The 16562-nt window shown below is 45.7% G+C and overlaps 1 protein-coding gene across 3 annotated transcripts; it reads right to left on the bottom strand.

Moving 5' to 3' along the window:
* Positions 1-6833: 6833 nt before the first annotated feature.
* PRSS23 (serine protease 23) lies at positions 6834-15123 on the bottom strand. 3 transcript variants are annotated; one of them, XM_059818289.1, is made up of 2 exons: positions 15086-15123; positions 6834-10030 (listed from the first exon to the last, which is right to left on the bottom strand). In XM_059818289.1, the coding sequence occupies exon 2, from the start codon at positions 10015-10017 to the stop codon at positions 8899-8901; it is 1119 nt and encodes a 372-aa protein (XP_059674272.1). In that variant the 5' UTR covers positions 10018-10030; positions 15086-15123; the 3' UTR covers positions 6834-8898. The 3 variants fall into 3 exon arrangements, with proteins under 3 accessions (XP_059674272.1, XP_059674279.1, XP_059674263.1); XM_059818296.1 differs by lacking the exon at positions 15086-15123 and adding an exon at positions 14501-14614; XM_059818280.1 differs by lacking the exon at positions 15086-15123 and adding an exon at positions 12754-12835.
* Between the last annotated feature and the right edge of the window lie 1439 nt (positions 15124-16562).

Raw genomic sequence — 16562 nt, 5'->3', positions numbered from 1 at the left:
ATCACAAGGGAAGACATTATTATGGAAATTTGGGAGCAGCTAACAACAAAGATGAGCAAAACAAAAACAAAACCCAAACTCAAATAACCCAAAAAAGAGCTATGGAAGTACCTTAGTCAAACCTAAGAGTGATGAAACAGGGTTTGCTCGGGTCAGATGGGTACATGACTCTGGCTGTTGCACCACAATAGTGCTGGAAACCACAAATCCCAGCTCGGTGCCAAGCAGCCAGGACTACCCAAGCTGCTCCTGCTGCCCTGCGGCGGGGGAAGCAGGGGTCCTGGCAGCTCCCAGCTCATGCCAGGTCAGCCCTGTGTGCTGGAGATCCCTCCGAGGCTGTGGCAGAGGCAAGGTGGTGATGCAGGGAACCGTGCCCCTCTCATAAGTGGCAGCTCCAAACCAGTGGGATTGTGTGACCCAGTGCCGACGACATTCGTAACCTTGGTCCAGATTTAACTCTCGTGTTCAAATATGCAAAATATTTCATACCGCAAACAGAGGATTTCTACTAAAGCCTTCCATAAACTGACTTCACAGACTGTTTTTGTAATCTTTCCAGATTGGAAGAGTCAAAACTGGGAGGAAAAAGAGGGCAACACTATTTTTTATGGGGTAAAAGAAAAGAGTCTTCTATTTCCAGATGTCTCACAGCCCTTTCAAGTGTAGAGGAAGATATTACGACAGCAGATTTTATGATTCTTGGCTTCAGAATCACATCAAAATTGTGTTTTATCTGACATCAAAAGAATGAGCTGTTTTATCATCATGATGATGCTAAAGATCTTGCGTTTGCTCAGATTAGTAACAATGCAAATAAGGCAGCTATAGAGAATAAAAAAATGACAGTTGTGTCCTTAGGCTTTATTTGTGGTTTCTCAGCTTCTAAAAAATCAGCTATAGGAAGAAAGAGAGCCAATACAGTATTTACATTCTGGATTGGAGCTTAATAAAAATGAATGCACACAACTTTTTCGCAAACTTGAACCCTAGATAATTTTGGTATTTTGTCCCATAAGACCCCAAATTATTTTTATAATACTACACTAAAAGCTATGCCCTAAACTGTAATCTTAATTGAGGTACTTCTTTCTGGTGAACATTAAAATAAAGATTAAAGTGAGGTGATGAAATAGGCCATCTATTTCGCACATAATTTATTGCAGATTCTTAGCATTGCTCAAGCAAAGATTTAATTTATAGTAATTGGTTTTAGTGCACCTCATCTAACTGGATTTCAGCAAAGCAATTGAAACGGTGCCATGTAGGGAATTATTAGCAAAAGGGTCTGGCTGAAGCAGAGACAAAAGGTGCTGAAAGGGGAACCATCAGGGTGGAGGGAGGTTACAAGCACAGTTTCTCAAGCATCACTCTTAGCCAGTCTTAACTAAATATATTCACCAGCGAGGTTTGCACAAGAAGAAGGAGCACATTAATGAAATTTGCTGATGACACAAAGCTGGGAAGAGCAGCAGAATATCTCACAGGAAGAACTCAGGGAGCCGATTACTGAGAAATACCCTAAAGATATTTCATTATACAAAGTTTAAGATCATGCACTTAAAAGGGGATTGTGTTTCCTGAATGAGATCTGGTGGAAACAAGAAGACAGAAAGTCTGTTTTTATGGTGAAGCCTGGGAAATGTGACTTTCTAATGCGGATGTCTCCGTACCTACAAGCTTGGGTCCAGCCCAGGCAATTAAGGTTTCTAGCACTGACAGCAACAGCAGTGGCCACAGGTACTAAGAAAAAATACAAGTATTTCTGGGTACCCATTTGTAAATAGTTATTTCATTGGTACTGTGACCTGAACACATCTCACAGCTTCTTTCAGATTATCCTCTCATTTTTTATTATTCTTCCTGTTAAATGATTACTTCCCACAGGAGGCAGGTGGCAGGTATTGAGTGGTTCATCCGTAACGGTGGGAGTGTGGCAATCCCCCTCCTGCTCGGCTGTGGCCAGAGACATCTCTGAGCATGGGGAAGAGTCCTGCTGGGCAAAGCTCCTCCCCGTCCACCTGCAGAGCTCACTCAGCCTAACCCTTTATTTCAGGGAAAAGACGTTTCAGAGTTATCCGCACATCTGATGCATTCCCAGCATGAAGGGTTGCTTTTCCCCCCACCCACACTCTCTGGAAAAGTCTTTCCTGCCCTTTCATTGCCCACAATGATCCCTCAGAAGGGCTGGCTGGAGAGAAGTGCTCCCACACGACTGGTGACATTTAAGCCGTGCGGCAGATCCCTTTGCGCACAGATCCTGCTCCCACCCAACACAATAGTAGACTTTGGTGGGTGCGGGATGAAGCACAGCATGACATTTTCTTCCACCCCACGCTTCTTTACTGACTGAAGCTTTTGTGAGATGGCAGAGGCCAGAAAGCCCCTGTTGTTCCACCTGTTTCGGTAGCCTCCGGTCCCACAGTCAGTTGACCCTGTGCTGCAGTGGTGCGCACCCCTTTACATGGTCCTTTCCCTACCAACAATGAAACAAGCCCCTGTGTGCCCCACTCAGAATGAACAAGACTGCAATAAATTCAGGTAAAACATGGTTTGGGGACGAGTGCCTGGAAAGCTGCCCCGCAGAACATGACCTGGGGGTGTTGGTCGACAGCCAGCTGAAGATGAGCCAGCAGTGTGCCCAGGTGGCCAAGAAGGCCAACGGCATCCTGGCCTGTATCAGAAACAGTGTGGCAGCAGGAGCAGGGAGGGGATCGTGCCCCTGTACTCGGCGCTGGTGAGGCCGCACCTCGAATGCTGTGTTCAGTTTTGGGCCCCTCCCTACAAGAAGGACATTGAGGTGCTGGAGCGTGTCCAGAGAAGGGCGACGAAGCTGGTGAGGGGTCTGGAACACAAGCCTGATGAGAAGCGGCTGAGGGAACTGGGGTTGTTCAGTCTGGAGAAGAGGAGGCTGAGGGGAGACCTCATCGCTCCCTACAACTACCTGAAAGGGGGTTGCAGAGAGGTGGGTGTTGGTCTCTTCTCCCAAGTGATGAGTGACAGGACAAGAGGAAATGGCCTCAAGTTGCGCCAGGGGAGGTTCAGGCTGGATATGAGGAAAAAGTTCTTTACTGAGAGAGTGGTGAAACACTGGAACAGGCTGCCCAGGCAGGTGGTGGAGTCACCCTCACTGGAGGTGTTCAAAGAACGTGTGGCCGTGGCATTGTGGGACATGGTTTAATGGGCATGGTGGTGTTGGTTGATGGTTGGACTTGACAATCTTACAGGTCTTTTCCAACCTTAGTGATTCTGTGATTCTATGACTTTTGGACAAGAGAATTTTGTTGAATGCTGTTGACAAGGCATGGTATCTTCCAAGCAGGGACTCCATCCTCCTTACCCTGAGGACCAGAACACCACCACAGGAAAGTTAACTGAAGCAGGGTCTGACTGGGAATTCATTAGAAAAACAGCCTTTTATAGCAATTCACAAAAACCAAAGCTTTGTTGAAACCATGACACATCCCAATTTCAAATAAGGTTTATTGGAAAGGTTTCTTTGACCCAAGTCGAAATTCTCGGTCAAAACCAGAGCAGGTGCCACCTGCCTGTCCCAGAATGATCAGAACAGCCAAGCCATTGGATAGGCACCCTCTTTGCAGCAGGAAAACACAAATATACCAGTTGAATAGGTTTTCTGAAGTGCACCTTATCCCCTCATTTTTAAGGATCTCCATTCTTTTTCATCACAGGAAGTTTTCTTTTCCAAGGATGGACAGGAACAGAAGGAGAGGATGGAGACAGTGGGAAAATACCAAAAAGGAACTGTTTTCTAGCCAGCTCAGGCTTAAACTCATCTAAACTACCCCATTTAAACCTACTCCTTTCTGTATGATGGCAAACATAGTTCAGCTTCAGCTCAGGAGTGGGACTTTATGTTAGACAAGCTTTTAATGAACTTTCACAAATGTGAACATTTTTCTCCTCTTCTGACCTGCCCATAGGAGTAAATACATCTGGCTTCACAGGTAAGGGGATGTAAAAAAAAAAAAAAAAAATCCAAATCATCATTAAATTAACTTCTTCATGTATGGAACCTGTGGAAAATCACCAAATCTATGATAATGTGGCATAAAATAGTTACAGGGAATTATTTAGGATAAGCTGGAAAAAAAATATTATACCTTATTACTGCTGTCACTCCAGTAAGAGCTAACAACCTTCATACTCCCATCACATGTCAGTATCTCATTTTGTACTGGAGTTGGCCAGGATTGCCAGAAAAATACTCTGTCCTTACCAAATCAGCATGAACAGTGATTTCCAAAATGGAAATGAGTGCAAATAAGCAAATGTCAGTTAACATGTATCAGATATTTTCATTACAAGTGCTATTTAAATGGAGTATTGTGTATCATGATCATTGGTTTGGTGAAGTAATAGAAGTGTTTAACTTCTTGTAAATCTCTGCTGATGCATACTTATCTTTTAAATGGAATTTATTGTAAAAAAAATAAACATTGTCCATAAAATGTTTGCAGATGAACATTCATTGTCTCCCCTTGAGCCACAATCCCTTAATTACTGTCAGAGATCTTTAGATTAAAAAAACAGTATGAGCCTGCTTCATGACTCAACATATTCCCACTTAGTTCAAAATCAATCCCCACACAAAGCATCACTGATAGTTTTATCCTGGGAATAATCAGTGTTGATAACAGTGTTTGGGGCATGCTAAGACGTTTCCCTTCTTGTTTAACCATTTACCTATAAAAGCCCACACTCCCTTTAACAGCAGGCACAATGCGCACGCAGCCTAATAGTCACCATGTGTTACAGGAAAAAACATCTTCTGGGTGGAAAAGATCAAGTTCCTAACTCTAACGTCACCGATTTATGCTTTTGCTGTGTATCTATAGATTGACCTCAGATTTGGTATTTATGCACTCATTTTAAGAAGCTTAATTTATTTCAGCTCATTAGTTTTTCTTCTATACCTACTAGAACAGGGAATGGAAATGGACAGCATTACTCATAAAAACCCTACACATATGCACATCCATACATGTGCATATATACACAGCAACTAATTCACTAGGAATCTTGTTCCTGTGATTCATGTCATATTGCCCTTTCGCTCTTTGCTGCTCTGCTCTGTCCACGCTTCCTTTTTACTCCAGGAAAGCAAAGAAGTTTTTACCCACCCATCATACTTTATCCACTCTTTGAAAGCTTCTCTTCTCAAGGCCTGTGCACATTGCGTTGGCACGCTACCAAAACCTGCTAACAAATGGCAGATTAAGTGGAAACACGGAAAAGAATTTCAAGCATGTATTATACTTGCTTGGAGTTCAGCATGCAACTTTAAGACGAGGGCTGCCCTCTAAACAGGCAGGCCTGGGAATTCAGTTGCAAAACAATTACAGATGCAAGGAAAATACCTTTCCTTGGAGAAAGAAACTTGATGATATTCTGCAGCCTTCAGTAGGCTAAGTTCCCCACGTGCTCTGGAAGAGCTGGGCATGGCCTGTGCTTTCTCGAGACTTTGGTTTCCATCTCCAGCACTGTTCTCCGAGGGAGTTATATCACATTAACTAGAATTTTTCATATGTCAGACTCTCAAAGATGCAGGAGCAGAAGACTGTAATCCTTTCCACTCACAACCAAAACAGCCCCTCTATACCCATCTGCTGTCCAGCCTTAAGATACAAGAATAACAAGGCACTTGATTCAGTTCTGCAGATCATCGGCAGTCACGATCAGTTGGGCAATAAAATTTCTGGTGTTGTGCCTGTATATAGTTTAGCCACTTGTGTTTCCTTGATGAACTATGTTGGCTGCATGGCTATCTTTCCCATGGTTTAAAGGTCTGGTTTTAAAAAAGCCCTGTTTACACCATCAAAGCAAATATACTCCGAATGCAATTTCCAAACCTGTCTAGCAATGGCCCATCTCACTCTAAATGAACACGTTGGCAAAATTACTGTCAACTCACGTGGGCCCAGGTGAAACAATGTTGAGCTTTAGCACAACAATTCTGCCCACGTTATCTGAGATTTCTTTTTCTTTCCAAAAACAATCTGTAATGTTTGCATAGGGTGTATGGTAGAAAGAGACTCTCCCACCCCTGATTACACTAAAGTTGCTGCATACAGTTTTTTTTTTTTTTTTTAAAAACTTGCTCACGTTACTCAAGCTCAAGCTCATTTGCCTTCTGCCCAACTCCACTCTGCCAGTCATCTTGAGAGAATAAAAGATCTCAGTCTACAGTCCAGTGAAGCAGTTGAGAACATAGGACCAGTGGATGGGAAATATGTCCCATAAGCCAGGACTGAAGGTCTCAAGCCCACGACATAGCGGGAACATCCAGAAATCAGGAAATGTGTATGGACAGCAATTCCCAAATCAAAAAGTAGAACATTTCTGCACTCCAGTAAAACTGTGGGTCTCACTGTTGGCTTCAGAGGAACTTTTTTCTTACTGCATCAACTAAAAGAAAAAGAAGATGGCCCTGATTTATGACCTTATACTGACCAGTTCAAATTCCTCCATAGTTTATCAACCCTAAAGTTAATAAAAAAATGTGACTCTTTTTAATAGGTTATTTTCAGCTTTAACTAATCTGAGCTCATGACTGGCTTTGGAACTGCAACAATTACATGAAAGCTAAGATTGATTATTACAATCCAAAGACACAGAGTAATTAAGCGTACTGAAAAAAAAAAAATCATTAAATTACTTCTATAACAGGTGGAGACAAAAGAAAACTGAAGGAAAATAAACAGCATTGAGGCTATTAATAAATCTGTTCTGTATCTGAATGTCCTCCCAAATAAGAAACTGTAAAGAGATTGAAAGTGCAACCCAGGTATAGTACAAAACCAAGAATGTCTGCATTGAAATTCCATAACTTTTCTTTATTCACTGTGATACATTCAAACAAAAGTGCTCCAGATAACAGCCATAAAGTAAAGGAAATTAAAATAAAAAGGCAGAAAAAGACCATCAGATACATATGGTGATTATTCATATTTCAAAGCATTAGTAACTTGCTTGTATCTGAGTGCACCAAAAGCCCACATGAGGGCCCATGTTTTTGTATGCTGCACCTATAAAAATAATAATCATAGGCAGCTCTAGCAAAAAATGTTTTTCAGAGCTAGAGCCAAAGCCATCACAAAGATAAAGCACCATCAGGCATATGTTTACAAATGCCATAGTAATTAGTAGAGTGTAAGAAAGGCTTAGCTGAATTAATATTTTCCTCATATAGCATAGGGAAGCTCTGCTTAGATTCGTTCCTTCCCAGCTCTGCCACTTCACACCAGGCACTTGCATTTGCCCCACAACACCAAGCGCCACGGGCAACTTGGTAAGCTTCAGGAGACAGTGAGAGATGGATGGAAGAGAAACTGGAACTGGAGCCAGTGTCGATCCTCCTGTTTAACAAAATAATATTGGCGTGGCAGCATGTAGTTAACCACGTTACTGCAATATAGTGGCACAATTCGCCTGAAAAATGCTGTTTGTACAGACCACATTGACTTCCCAGTGCTGTTTGCTGAGCTACAAGTATTTGGCTGCACTGATTTTACCTGTAAAAGAAAGTTTGCATTTTAAACTACAATTCTACTATAGTAAAAATGTAAGTAAGTCATTGTTACCTATAAGAGACAGCAGAGCAACACTTCATAGCAAACTCAGATTGCACCCTATAATGTGGCTTTATTCCTGCTGCAGAATTACCGAACTGTGCATTTGCCAAGAATTATTTGTAACTCAAGAATTTGATGGGGAGGAGGATTCCTACCCTATACAACACAAGAAACAGAAGTCAAGATGCTGTACAAATTACATTGTCAAAGGGATACGATAGAGAGACACTTAAAAATCTAGGGTCCCTCCACCTGGTGTATTTTTAGGTAGAACAGCATGGATCTTCAACAAAAAGGAGGAAAACTCAGTAGAACCCTTGCCCTGCTCTCCTCTTTACCTGCTTTGCAGGCAGCAATTCAGGTGACCGGCAAGACCCAAGACAGGCTTCCCCGCTGAAAATCTGAGTTACTGACATGAGATTTTCCTTAAAAGATCTAAGCAGGTCATAACAGAAAGCAAGTGTCTGTCCCCATATGCTTTCTCTAATAATACATTCATAGGGATCCTGCTAGGTGTAAGGCTATGCCCCACCTGCTATAAAGATTTAAGCCCATGTATGATTTGTTTCCCAAAGCAGGATGCAATGGCACTGCTCATGTGACCAACATCATCTTCACAGTCAAGTCCTTGCAACATCAAGGCCTGTTTGCTCAAAAAGCATTTTTCTTAACTATGTTACTAATAAAGTCCCAAATCACTCAGGCCAAAAGGTGGTTAGAAGTGTTATGCGGTTATTTACCCTTCACGCTATTTGTGTGGCATTCATCTCCCACAGCGCGTGCCTTGCCCTTTTCACACTCCCTTTCTTATGCAGGAACACAAAGCTGTAATGTTTGGGTTGCAAACACCATTAAATGCCCCTCTTCAGCCCCCAACAGCATAGAAATATTTTCTTTTAAAAGTTCAGATCAAAGCATTTCTACTAATCCTAGGATTTATTAAAACAAACATCGTAGGCATGAGATAGTCAACAGCGTCCCTTTTATAAGACTCTTTGGAGACGGTTCTGATTTCGTACTGTTTACTGATCCGCCCCTAATTAATCTTCAGTTGCTCAGCTGCAAATTCAGCAAGTCCACCTGCTCCTTCCCCACCCAGCAGACATTCCTTTCTCCCCAGTTTCGAGCTGTAATGACAGCACCACACAGCCCCTGTCCTGAGAACGAGGTGGCTTGCTTGAAAAGCTATATATCACATCCCGATGTTACAAGATCATATCGCACACATTTGCAGCAGAAGTCTAGCCTTTCCTCTGACGAGCAATTAAAACCAGTCATTAAGTGCTTTCAAGGAGTTTCATTGTCTTTATCCTTCCCTGCAGTCAAGGTAGTTGCCTTTGATCCAGTAACAGATCTGTGCGTATTTGAGGGGTGTGATGCGAACAGCTACATTGAAATCCTGTGGGGTGCCATTCATGTCCACCCACTGATGGCCTGAAAATATTCCAATAATTTTACGCTCCCATTTGTGGTTCTGCCTCTTCCACATCCTCACGTACACCCCAGATCCACTCGCACCCGGCTGGGCATCGCACTGCTGGTACAACAGGTCGTATGTTTCATCTTTGACATCACAGAAACGGTAAACCAGGTTTCCCGGACGATCATTGTCGTAACCAGAGAAGTGAATCCTCCCTCCAGGCAAGTGTCTTGCTGGTGGGCTCACACCTATCTTCATAAACTTTCTTTTATGAGGCTTCTTGAGTTCCAGCAGGGCATAGTCATAATCCATGCCAATGTCATTGGCATTGCCTTTGATCCATCCTTTGGGGACATGCGTCCGTTTCACTCGGATCCACTGGAATTTCATTTTCTCAGGCATTGCTGAGTTGGTGATATTGGCCCCTTTGCTGCCATCTTTCAGTTTGGGCTTTAGGAACCCCACCCGCAGTTTCTGAGCTCCTTTGACATAACTCTTGCCATCATGGATACAATGAGCGGCAGTAAGAACATGCTTTTCAGCTACTAGCGTCCCCGTGCAACCTGTAGATAGCTTCACTGATGTGGAGAACGGGTAATTCAGCAAGAAGTCTTTCCCAAAAATGCTAAATCTGCTGTCATAGCCATAGATCTGCCTCTTAGTTCGAGATTTGCCTTGAGACTCATCACCGCTGTTGCTCAGAATATATATGCCCACTTCAGTTTCAGTGAGGCTACCATTAGCGTACAAGGTTTCATAGGACAGGTAGTTCTTCACTTCTTCATAAGTTGGCAGCGGAGAACTTTTGTGGCACGCTGGGCCACAGGGAGATACCACTTCCAGTCTGGCTTCAGCATCAAACTGCGGTTTGTCCAAGTTAAGGGTAGACTGTGGCAGGATAACTGGAACTCTGTAAGATGGCCAAGTTGGCTTCCAGTGAGAACTGGAGGGCATCACATCTTTAGCAGCACACAAAAGGAGGATTAAAGTGGACAAGCCTGCCATTCTGAATGCCGATCTGTGGAAAGCAAAAGGAAATCCAGTTACTCACCCAAACATATTGCAAGATTAATCTACCTTGCTAAGCAATGGCTTGCTAACCAAGTATATATAGTAAGGGTCAAGCGATTTGAATGGAGTCAACTATCGTTAAGTACTTCAGACTTCTCAGTGTTAAACTAATGCCTTAACCTGTATCTTGAAACAAGTGTCCCAGGTTAACACTGAAACACAGGGCATTTAACCCTTAGGTGTGCTGAGCCACCAAGTCCCAGTTGACATCAGTGGAAAGTTACGGTATTTGTCTTCACACGGTGTAAAGAAAATTCAGACTCTGTGTAAATTCCTGCCTTCAGAAACCTTTGCAGGAGCTATGAGTAAAAGTGTCTTACTTCAGCTAGATTACAGCATTCTCTGAAAGCTCCCACCTACTCTCTGATTCCGCTGAGGGAGGTCCTTAAATCACCTCACACTGTCTTAGCCAGAGAGACATCAAGCTGATGGGAGGAACAGGCAGGGGGACAAAGAAGGTAACCTGAACAGGAGCTGGGCTGCAGAACACAACCACACGGGAGACTCGCTTCCCCTTGCAACTCATACCAGAGGAAGGTTTCTGCTGCACGTAGCTTTCGCTCTCCCCGAGGCTTACAGGAGAAAGGGTGATATGATTACATGAGGGCAGCTAACGAAGTAAGTTTACAATTCTTGAGGGAATTCTCAGTTAACAGACCAGCTTATTCCTTTATAAACTCAATTAATTAGAAATGCAAACCAACGCCCTCTGAGCACAGGGAGGCAAGTGGGACTGTAAATGTGTTTATGAACCCCAGGCCGAGTGCCTCAGACTGCAGAGAACAGCGTGCACTAGTACTGTGTCAAGAAAATGTGTAACTTTAGTTTATTTGAAAATTAGCCATACAGCTGAATCGCTGCAGGAGGCATTGTGCCTTGGGGAGGAAGGCAGGCAGGATCTCCCTCATACAAAGATTATTCAAACAAAACTTCATAATTATGTTGAGCTTACACATATTTAAAACCCTGCTGAGGTTACAATGATCACAACTGCAGGATCATTCCTGAAATACCTCAAACAAGTAAACCAAAGCAAATCACACAGGAGATGACCACAGCTATCTAAGAATAGAAAAAAAAAACCTTCTCTCCAATGCTTTTTGTAGGAATATTCCATCTCTAAGCTGCACCAATAAAGACTTTGGAAGCTACAGACTGGTTAAGTCCAAAGGTGTCCAACTCAAATATTGGGCCTGGATTCCTCCATTGTTGGTAGCATCCTCTTTGAGAACGGAGGCTATAATTAAAGCACACACATGTTCAAAATATCTATTGACTTATGCAGGATACCAAAACATTTCCATCCAAAAAACAGACATAGATGAACAGAGCTGATGCTACTGATGCCCACAGAGGCAGGTACTGACTCTTCCAGAAGTGACCATTCAGCTGGTAATTTTTTTGTTAACAAACAGGACATCTTTAAAGGGACGTATTATTTCCTAGAAGGGTTAAGCTCTATAGAATGTATTGCTTTATACCTAACAGGCAAGTCATGCTGGAAAATACAGGCCATTTTAAACATGAATCAGAGCTGCATAATTTTGGGTGTCCCAAAACTGGAAAATACTTGCTTATGTATTCAAGGAAAACCATCAGCTCCTCTGGCTCCTTCCATGGCAGAGATTAATATTTGATGTGGCTGGGTTTTGCAAGCTACCAAGCAGGTAGTCTCACTTTGGTATAAGGATGGCCTAGGGAACACTTGCTGTATATCAAATATACTTGTATAACAGTGATTAGGAAAACATAGAAAAAGAAGGTAACAGGGACAAATGATACTACTTCATCCCCACAAAGACAATATATACTACCATAAGTCAATTTTTAACTGTCCTGCTTGTGACAGTGAGGACTACACACAGAAATAGTTACTGGTCTCCCAGTTAGAAGCTGAGAACACGCTAAATCACAGTTATGCTGCGCATCAGGTAGCAGATCCCATCACTAAAAGCACGTATTTATAAGCAGTCTGCTCTCATCTGCTTCACACCACAGTTATTCCCACAAATTACATTTGAAGCTTTCGTGATAGATGGAATCTCTGTCTAAATTGCACCACTCATGACATTTCTTGGACCTAAAAATCATTCATGCGAAGTGAGCCAATGCTGGCCTTCGGCTGGTTTATTTAGCTGGCAGGGCAAAATTAGAAGTGTCTTGTCAGTTGTTATTTGCACAAGCAGCAAGATTCCCTCGTGCCTGTCAGCGCAGCAACCTGGTGAAAGGACTGCGTGCCCAACAGCTTCTCTGCTTCCTCTGAGAGCATCATCATCGGGGCTGAGAAGAGAAATTACCTCTCCCTGCAACCTGCCCTCCCGTATCTCCCCACCATCACCCCTGCAGCAACGCCAACGCTTTCCAAGGCCGTTTTAGACAGCAGAGGGCAGCCGCCCAATGAAGAGAACAGGACAGGAGCTGGGACCCAAGCTCGTCCCCAAAAAGGGCTTCGGAAGATCGTACCTGGGTCTGTGCTGTGCTCTGGGAAGCAGTGCTTACTCCACTCCATCCCTCTGAGCAAGCCTTCCCACACCCCTCCCCTGCTGCCTCTGTGCTATGATCACATTGCAGATACATGAGATAAAAAAGCCTTTTCATCAGTTACAGAACTCTTCTATTATTTAAAATGTTATTAAAACCTAACAATAAAATACAGTTTTGAGTTTATACCTGATCACGGAAGCTAAACAGCACTCACAAACCAAGGCACTTACTGAAGTCTTCATAACTATGTCTTATCTGGAGACATAACTGGTACTAAATCAGTTCTGGGCTGCAATAAAGAGAATAAATATGTCTTATTTACAACAAGATGCCAATTAATGCTTAGTACCTCTTTCTGTGTAGATCCTTCCTCTTTAAAAAATAAAATGGTTAAGCAGAAAAATGAAGGAATTTAAAAAATAGTCTAAATTTAAAGAGAGACCTGCCAGCTAGCCTCTTCTTTCCTTTTCCTTTCTCTTTAAAAAAAAAAAAACCCAAAAAGCTGAAAAAAACAGGGTTAACACTCTCTACGTTCAGCTGCATACTCGTGGGTGACCCTGAAAGATGTTCTCAAACAGAGCAAACTGGTAAGAAGTGAGTACTTCCCTGGACAGCTATCACAAAATGATACTGAATGAATTACGATGTGCTGCTCTACTGTAGTACTGCTCTTCTGTTTCTATTTAAACTGTGTCATAAACTCAATCCACCCTTTGACTCAGTACAAAGCCCTGCTCTGATATCCAGCCTAGGAACCCCCTAGAAAGCGGTTTGTACATAATCACACTTGCTAATGGCATTAAAATTGTTTAGAGAATGGAAACAGTGACAGCTACCCCGGGGCTCCCCACGCTGCTAAAACACTTTATAGACACATTTCCCTGCCTGCCATGGGCATTCACGCCTTGGGATAGATGTTGGTGAAAGAGAACTGCCCTATTCAGGACAGACATGAATCATTTTCTAATAAGCAAGTAATTTTTCTGGAAGAGTTCGGTACTTTGGGGGTGGTTCTTGTAGTAGATGGTTAAATAACAATAAATCTTGGAACATACAGTGTGAAAGCCCGTGAAGTGAACAGTCTCCATTACATTTTGAAATGAAGAAAGTTTTTCCACAGTGCTGGAACCCAGAATGGCAAAAAAAAAAAAAAAAAAAAAAAAAAAGAAGAAAAAAACCTAAGAGAGTAAGAGAGAAAAACCTGCCTCAAACCAAATTATAAAGGTGAACTAAATCACTGTCACTGCCGTGCCAAAATACCTCGGCTGCCTTTCTTAGTCACAGAACTTGTTAAAACACAGTAAAAAGAACTGAGCCGTGCTTTAAGAATTACAGAAGCCTTACTGCCATTAAAATCTAACATTTCTATTAGCCTGCCTGCCATGGTGAGGGTACTGTGAGAGTTACGCTGCCTTACCCACTAGACTGAGGGCTGTAAGAAAAGACGTCTCAGAAAACCTGGTACAACTTTGATACTGGCAGGCCAAGGGTGTCTGTTAGCATATACAACGGGCACAGCGGGTATTTTGACACGTGTGTCAGTGACACACACAGAGAGGAAAAGGATGATATGTGTTTAGCATAGTCCAATTCCGACAGAACAATTTTACTGCCTCCTTTCGCCCTCCTCCCTTTCCACTTTCTCTCTCCCTGCGCATAAAGGAGCTTCGGTTTCTCTGTGCAAGAGCAAACCGTGTTACAGGCAGACAGCGACGGTCAACGTGAATAGAAGGGCAAGCGGTAAGCAAGGACATGCATCCCCAGGGCTACCCCACCACCGGGGCGATGCGCAGCACCGGCGCCGCCGCGCAAGCGGGGTCTGCGGCGGGACCTTACCGACACCTCGGACCTCGCTCGGGGCAGGAGGCGAACCACTGCCGCAGCCTCCAGCAACCGCTTCACTAAGAGATCGCCTAATAGATGTCTTACAAACCCAAAATACCGGTGCTCTCAGTCAGGCTGATGAATCAAACTATAGGACCGCTGCGGCTCAGCGGAGAGAGAGCTCCTCCTGACGCCTCGCAAGTGTGAAAGGCAGCAAAGACGAATTTTTTATCAGCTCTTTCCTCAGAAGACGCCCCTTCAAAGTTAGTCACCGACATCAGCGAGCAGCGGTGCCTGCCGCTCCGGCCGGCCCGGCGGCGGGGACCCGGCGCGGGGAGAAGCCGCATTATCCCTTTTGTTCGCCCGCCGCCGGAGAGGCGGCGCCGGGAGCGCTCCTGTCGATGCGAGCGGGGTTAAAAATTAAGCTCTGCGAGGAGGGCTCGCCCCGAGCCGGGACAGCGGCTCCCGCAGCCCGGCCGGCGGCAGCGCCCGGCGGGGACGGCCGGTGCCCCGCAGCGCGGGGCTCCCCTCCGCTCCGCTCCGCTCCGCGCCCGCCGGCAGGTGAGGCGCTGGCCCCGGGGCACCGAGGGGCGAGAACGGCCCTCGCCGTCCTCCCCGCCGCCCCTTTGTCCCCCGGGGCGACGCGCACCCCGCGGCCACGGCTCCCTCCCGGCCGGCGGGACCCGCTACCTACCAGCTCCCCACGGCGGCGGCGTCTCCGGGAGCCGTCAGGCAGGTGGCGGGGCCGGTCCCATCACTCCCGCCGCCTCCGCGGGGCTCGGGGGCGCCTCCCCCGCCCCTCCCGCCGGGCGCCTTCCCTCAGAGGCGCGCTCCGAGCGGGGCGGAGCGGCGCGGGGCGGAGCGGCGCCTCCCGCAGGTGGCTCCCGCCGCCGCCGGGCACCGCGCCGCGCCGTGCCGCTCCGCTCCGCTCCGCAGCGCTCCCGGCGGCGCAGCCGCCCTCTGCCCGTCCCACCGTCCGCCCGCGGCCGCGGGGGGCCGCGCCGCCCCGCGCCGGGCGAGGCCGCGGCCGCGGCCGAGGCCCTTCCTCCGCGCAGGCCTCCGCCGGCGGGCCGCGGCTCCAGTGCACCCTGTGGGGCGTCACCCCCTTTTTTCCCACTTACACTGCTATTTTCATTTATTTCCTGAGGAAAACCGTGGGGTTTTCCTCATCCTTGTTTTTATTCGCCGTGTCCCAGCACTGCGGGCAGCTCAGGGGCCACCAACCCCTCACCCCAGGCCACCCCAAGGCTGGGGCGGGAGGTTTCAGGGTGCCTTGGGGGCACCTCCCCGGCCTCGAGGGCACCAGGCTCCTTGTCCCCAGGGTCTGGGTCCCCAGCGTGGCACGTCCCTTCCTGGAGGGTCCCCAGGCGTGGGGTGAACCCCCGGGGTCCCTCCTGCCATCGCGGGGCATAAGCGGATGCTCCAGGAGCTCTGCGGTCTGTCACCTATGTTGCCTCATCAGGCAGGTATTTGAATTTAATTGTCAGACACATTCTTTGCATGGGTTTTAATTACTCATCCTTCTTGAATCCTTATAACGATACCTGGCAAGAAAAGAGGAAACCGGAGCCAAGAAGGCAAAAAACCTGCAATGTGTTTTAACTCCACGAGAAAATTCCACAAAAGGTTTTGCCAAAATTCCCAGCTGATCACTATTACCCCAGAAAGGAAATATAAATTTCACAGGAATCAATTTATTTGCTGCCTTCTGCTGACATCTTCACCCCGCTGTTACCCTTGCGAAGGACCAGGAGAGCTTGAAGCACGGTGAAAGCTCTGCCCCACACACAGACCCTGCGTGAGGAGCTGAGATGTTACAGGATCTTATGTTCTTAGATGTGATTTTTCTAATTTGCATTTACTTGGGCCTAGCACCAGCCCCGTTTGGGTCTGTAGAAAGGTTTTAACAGATGGTTGGAAAAAGCAAGTGCTACAAAAATCATAGCTACTCAGACGAGTCTTTCTCAACTATGAATGATTACAGGAGAATTACGACATGAGGGAGAGGTCTCCAAGGGTAGAAGGCAAACATCTCCAGCAGAAGCACAGCTAGAGAGTGCGGCTGGTGTCAGAGGGAAGCTGGGGCTGGTGACACCAGTTCAGCTGCTCTTGGGCCACCAGGAAATGATCATGCCACAGAGAGGAAGGTACCTGGAGTATCAGTGGGCAGA

Source organism: Gavia stellata, chromosome 1, assembly GCF_030936135.1.
Source record: "Gavia stellata isolate bGavSte3 chromosome 1, bGavSte3.hap2, whole genome shotgun sequence".
NCBI lineage: Eukaryota > Metazoa > Chordata > Aves > Gaviiformes > Gaviidae > Gavia > Gavia stellata.
This window is presented reverse-complemented; position numbering and strand designations above follow the sequence as displayed.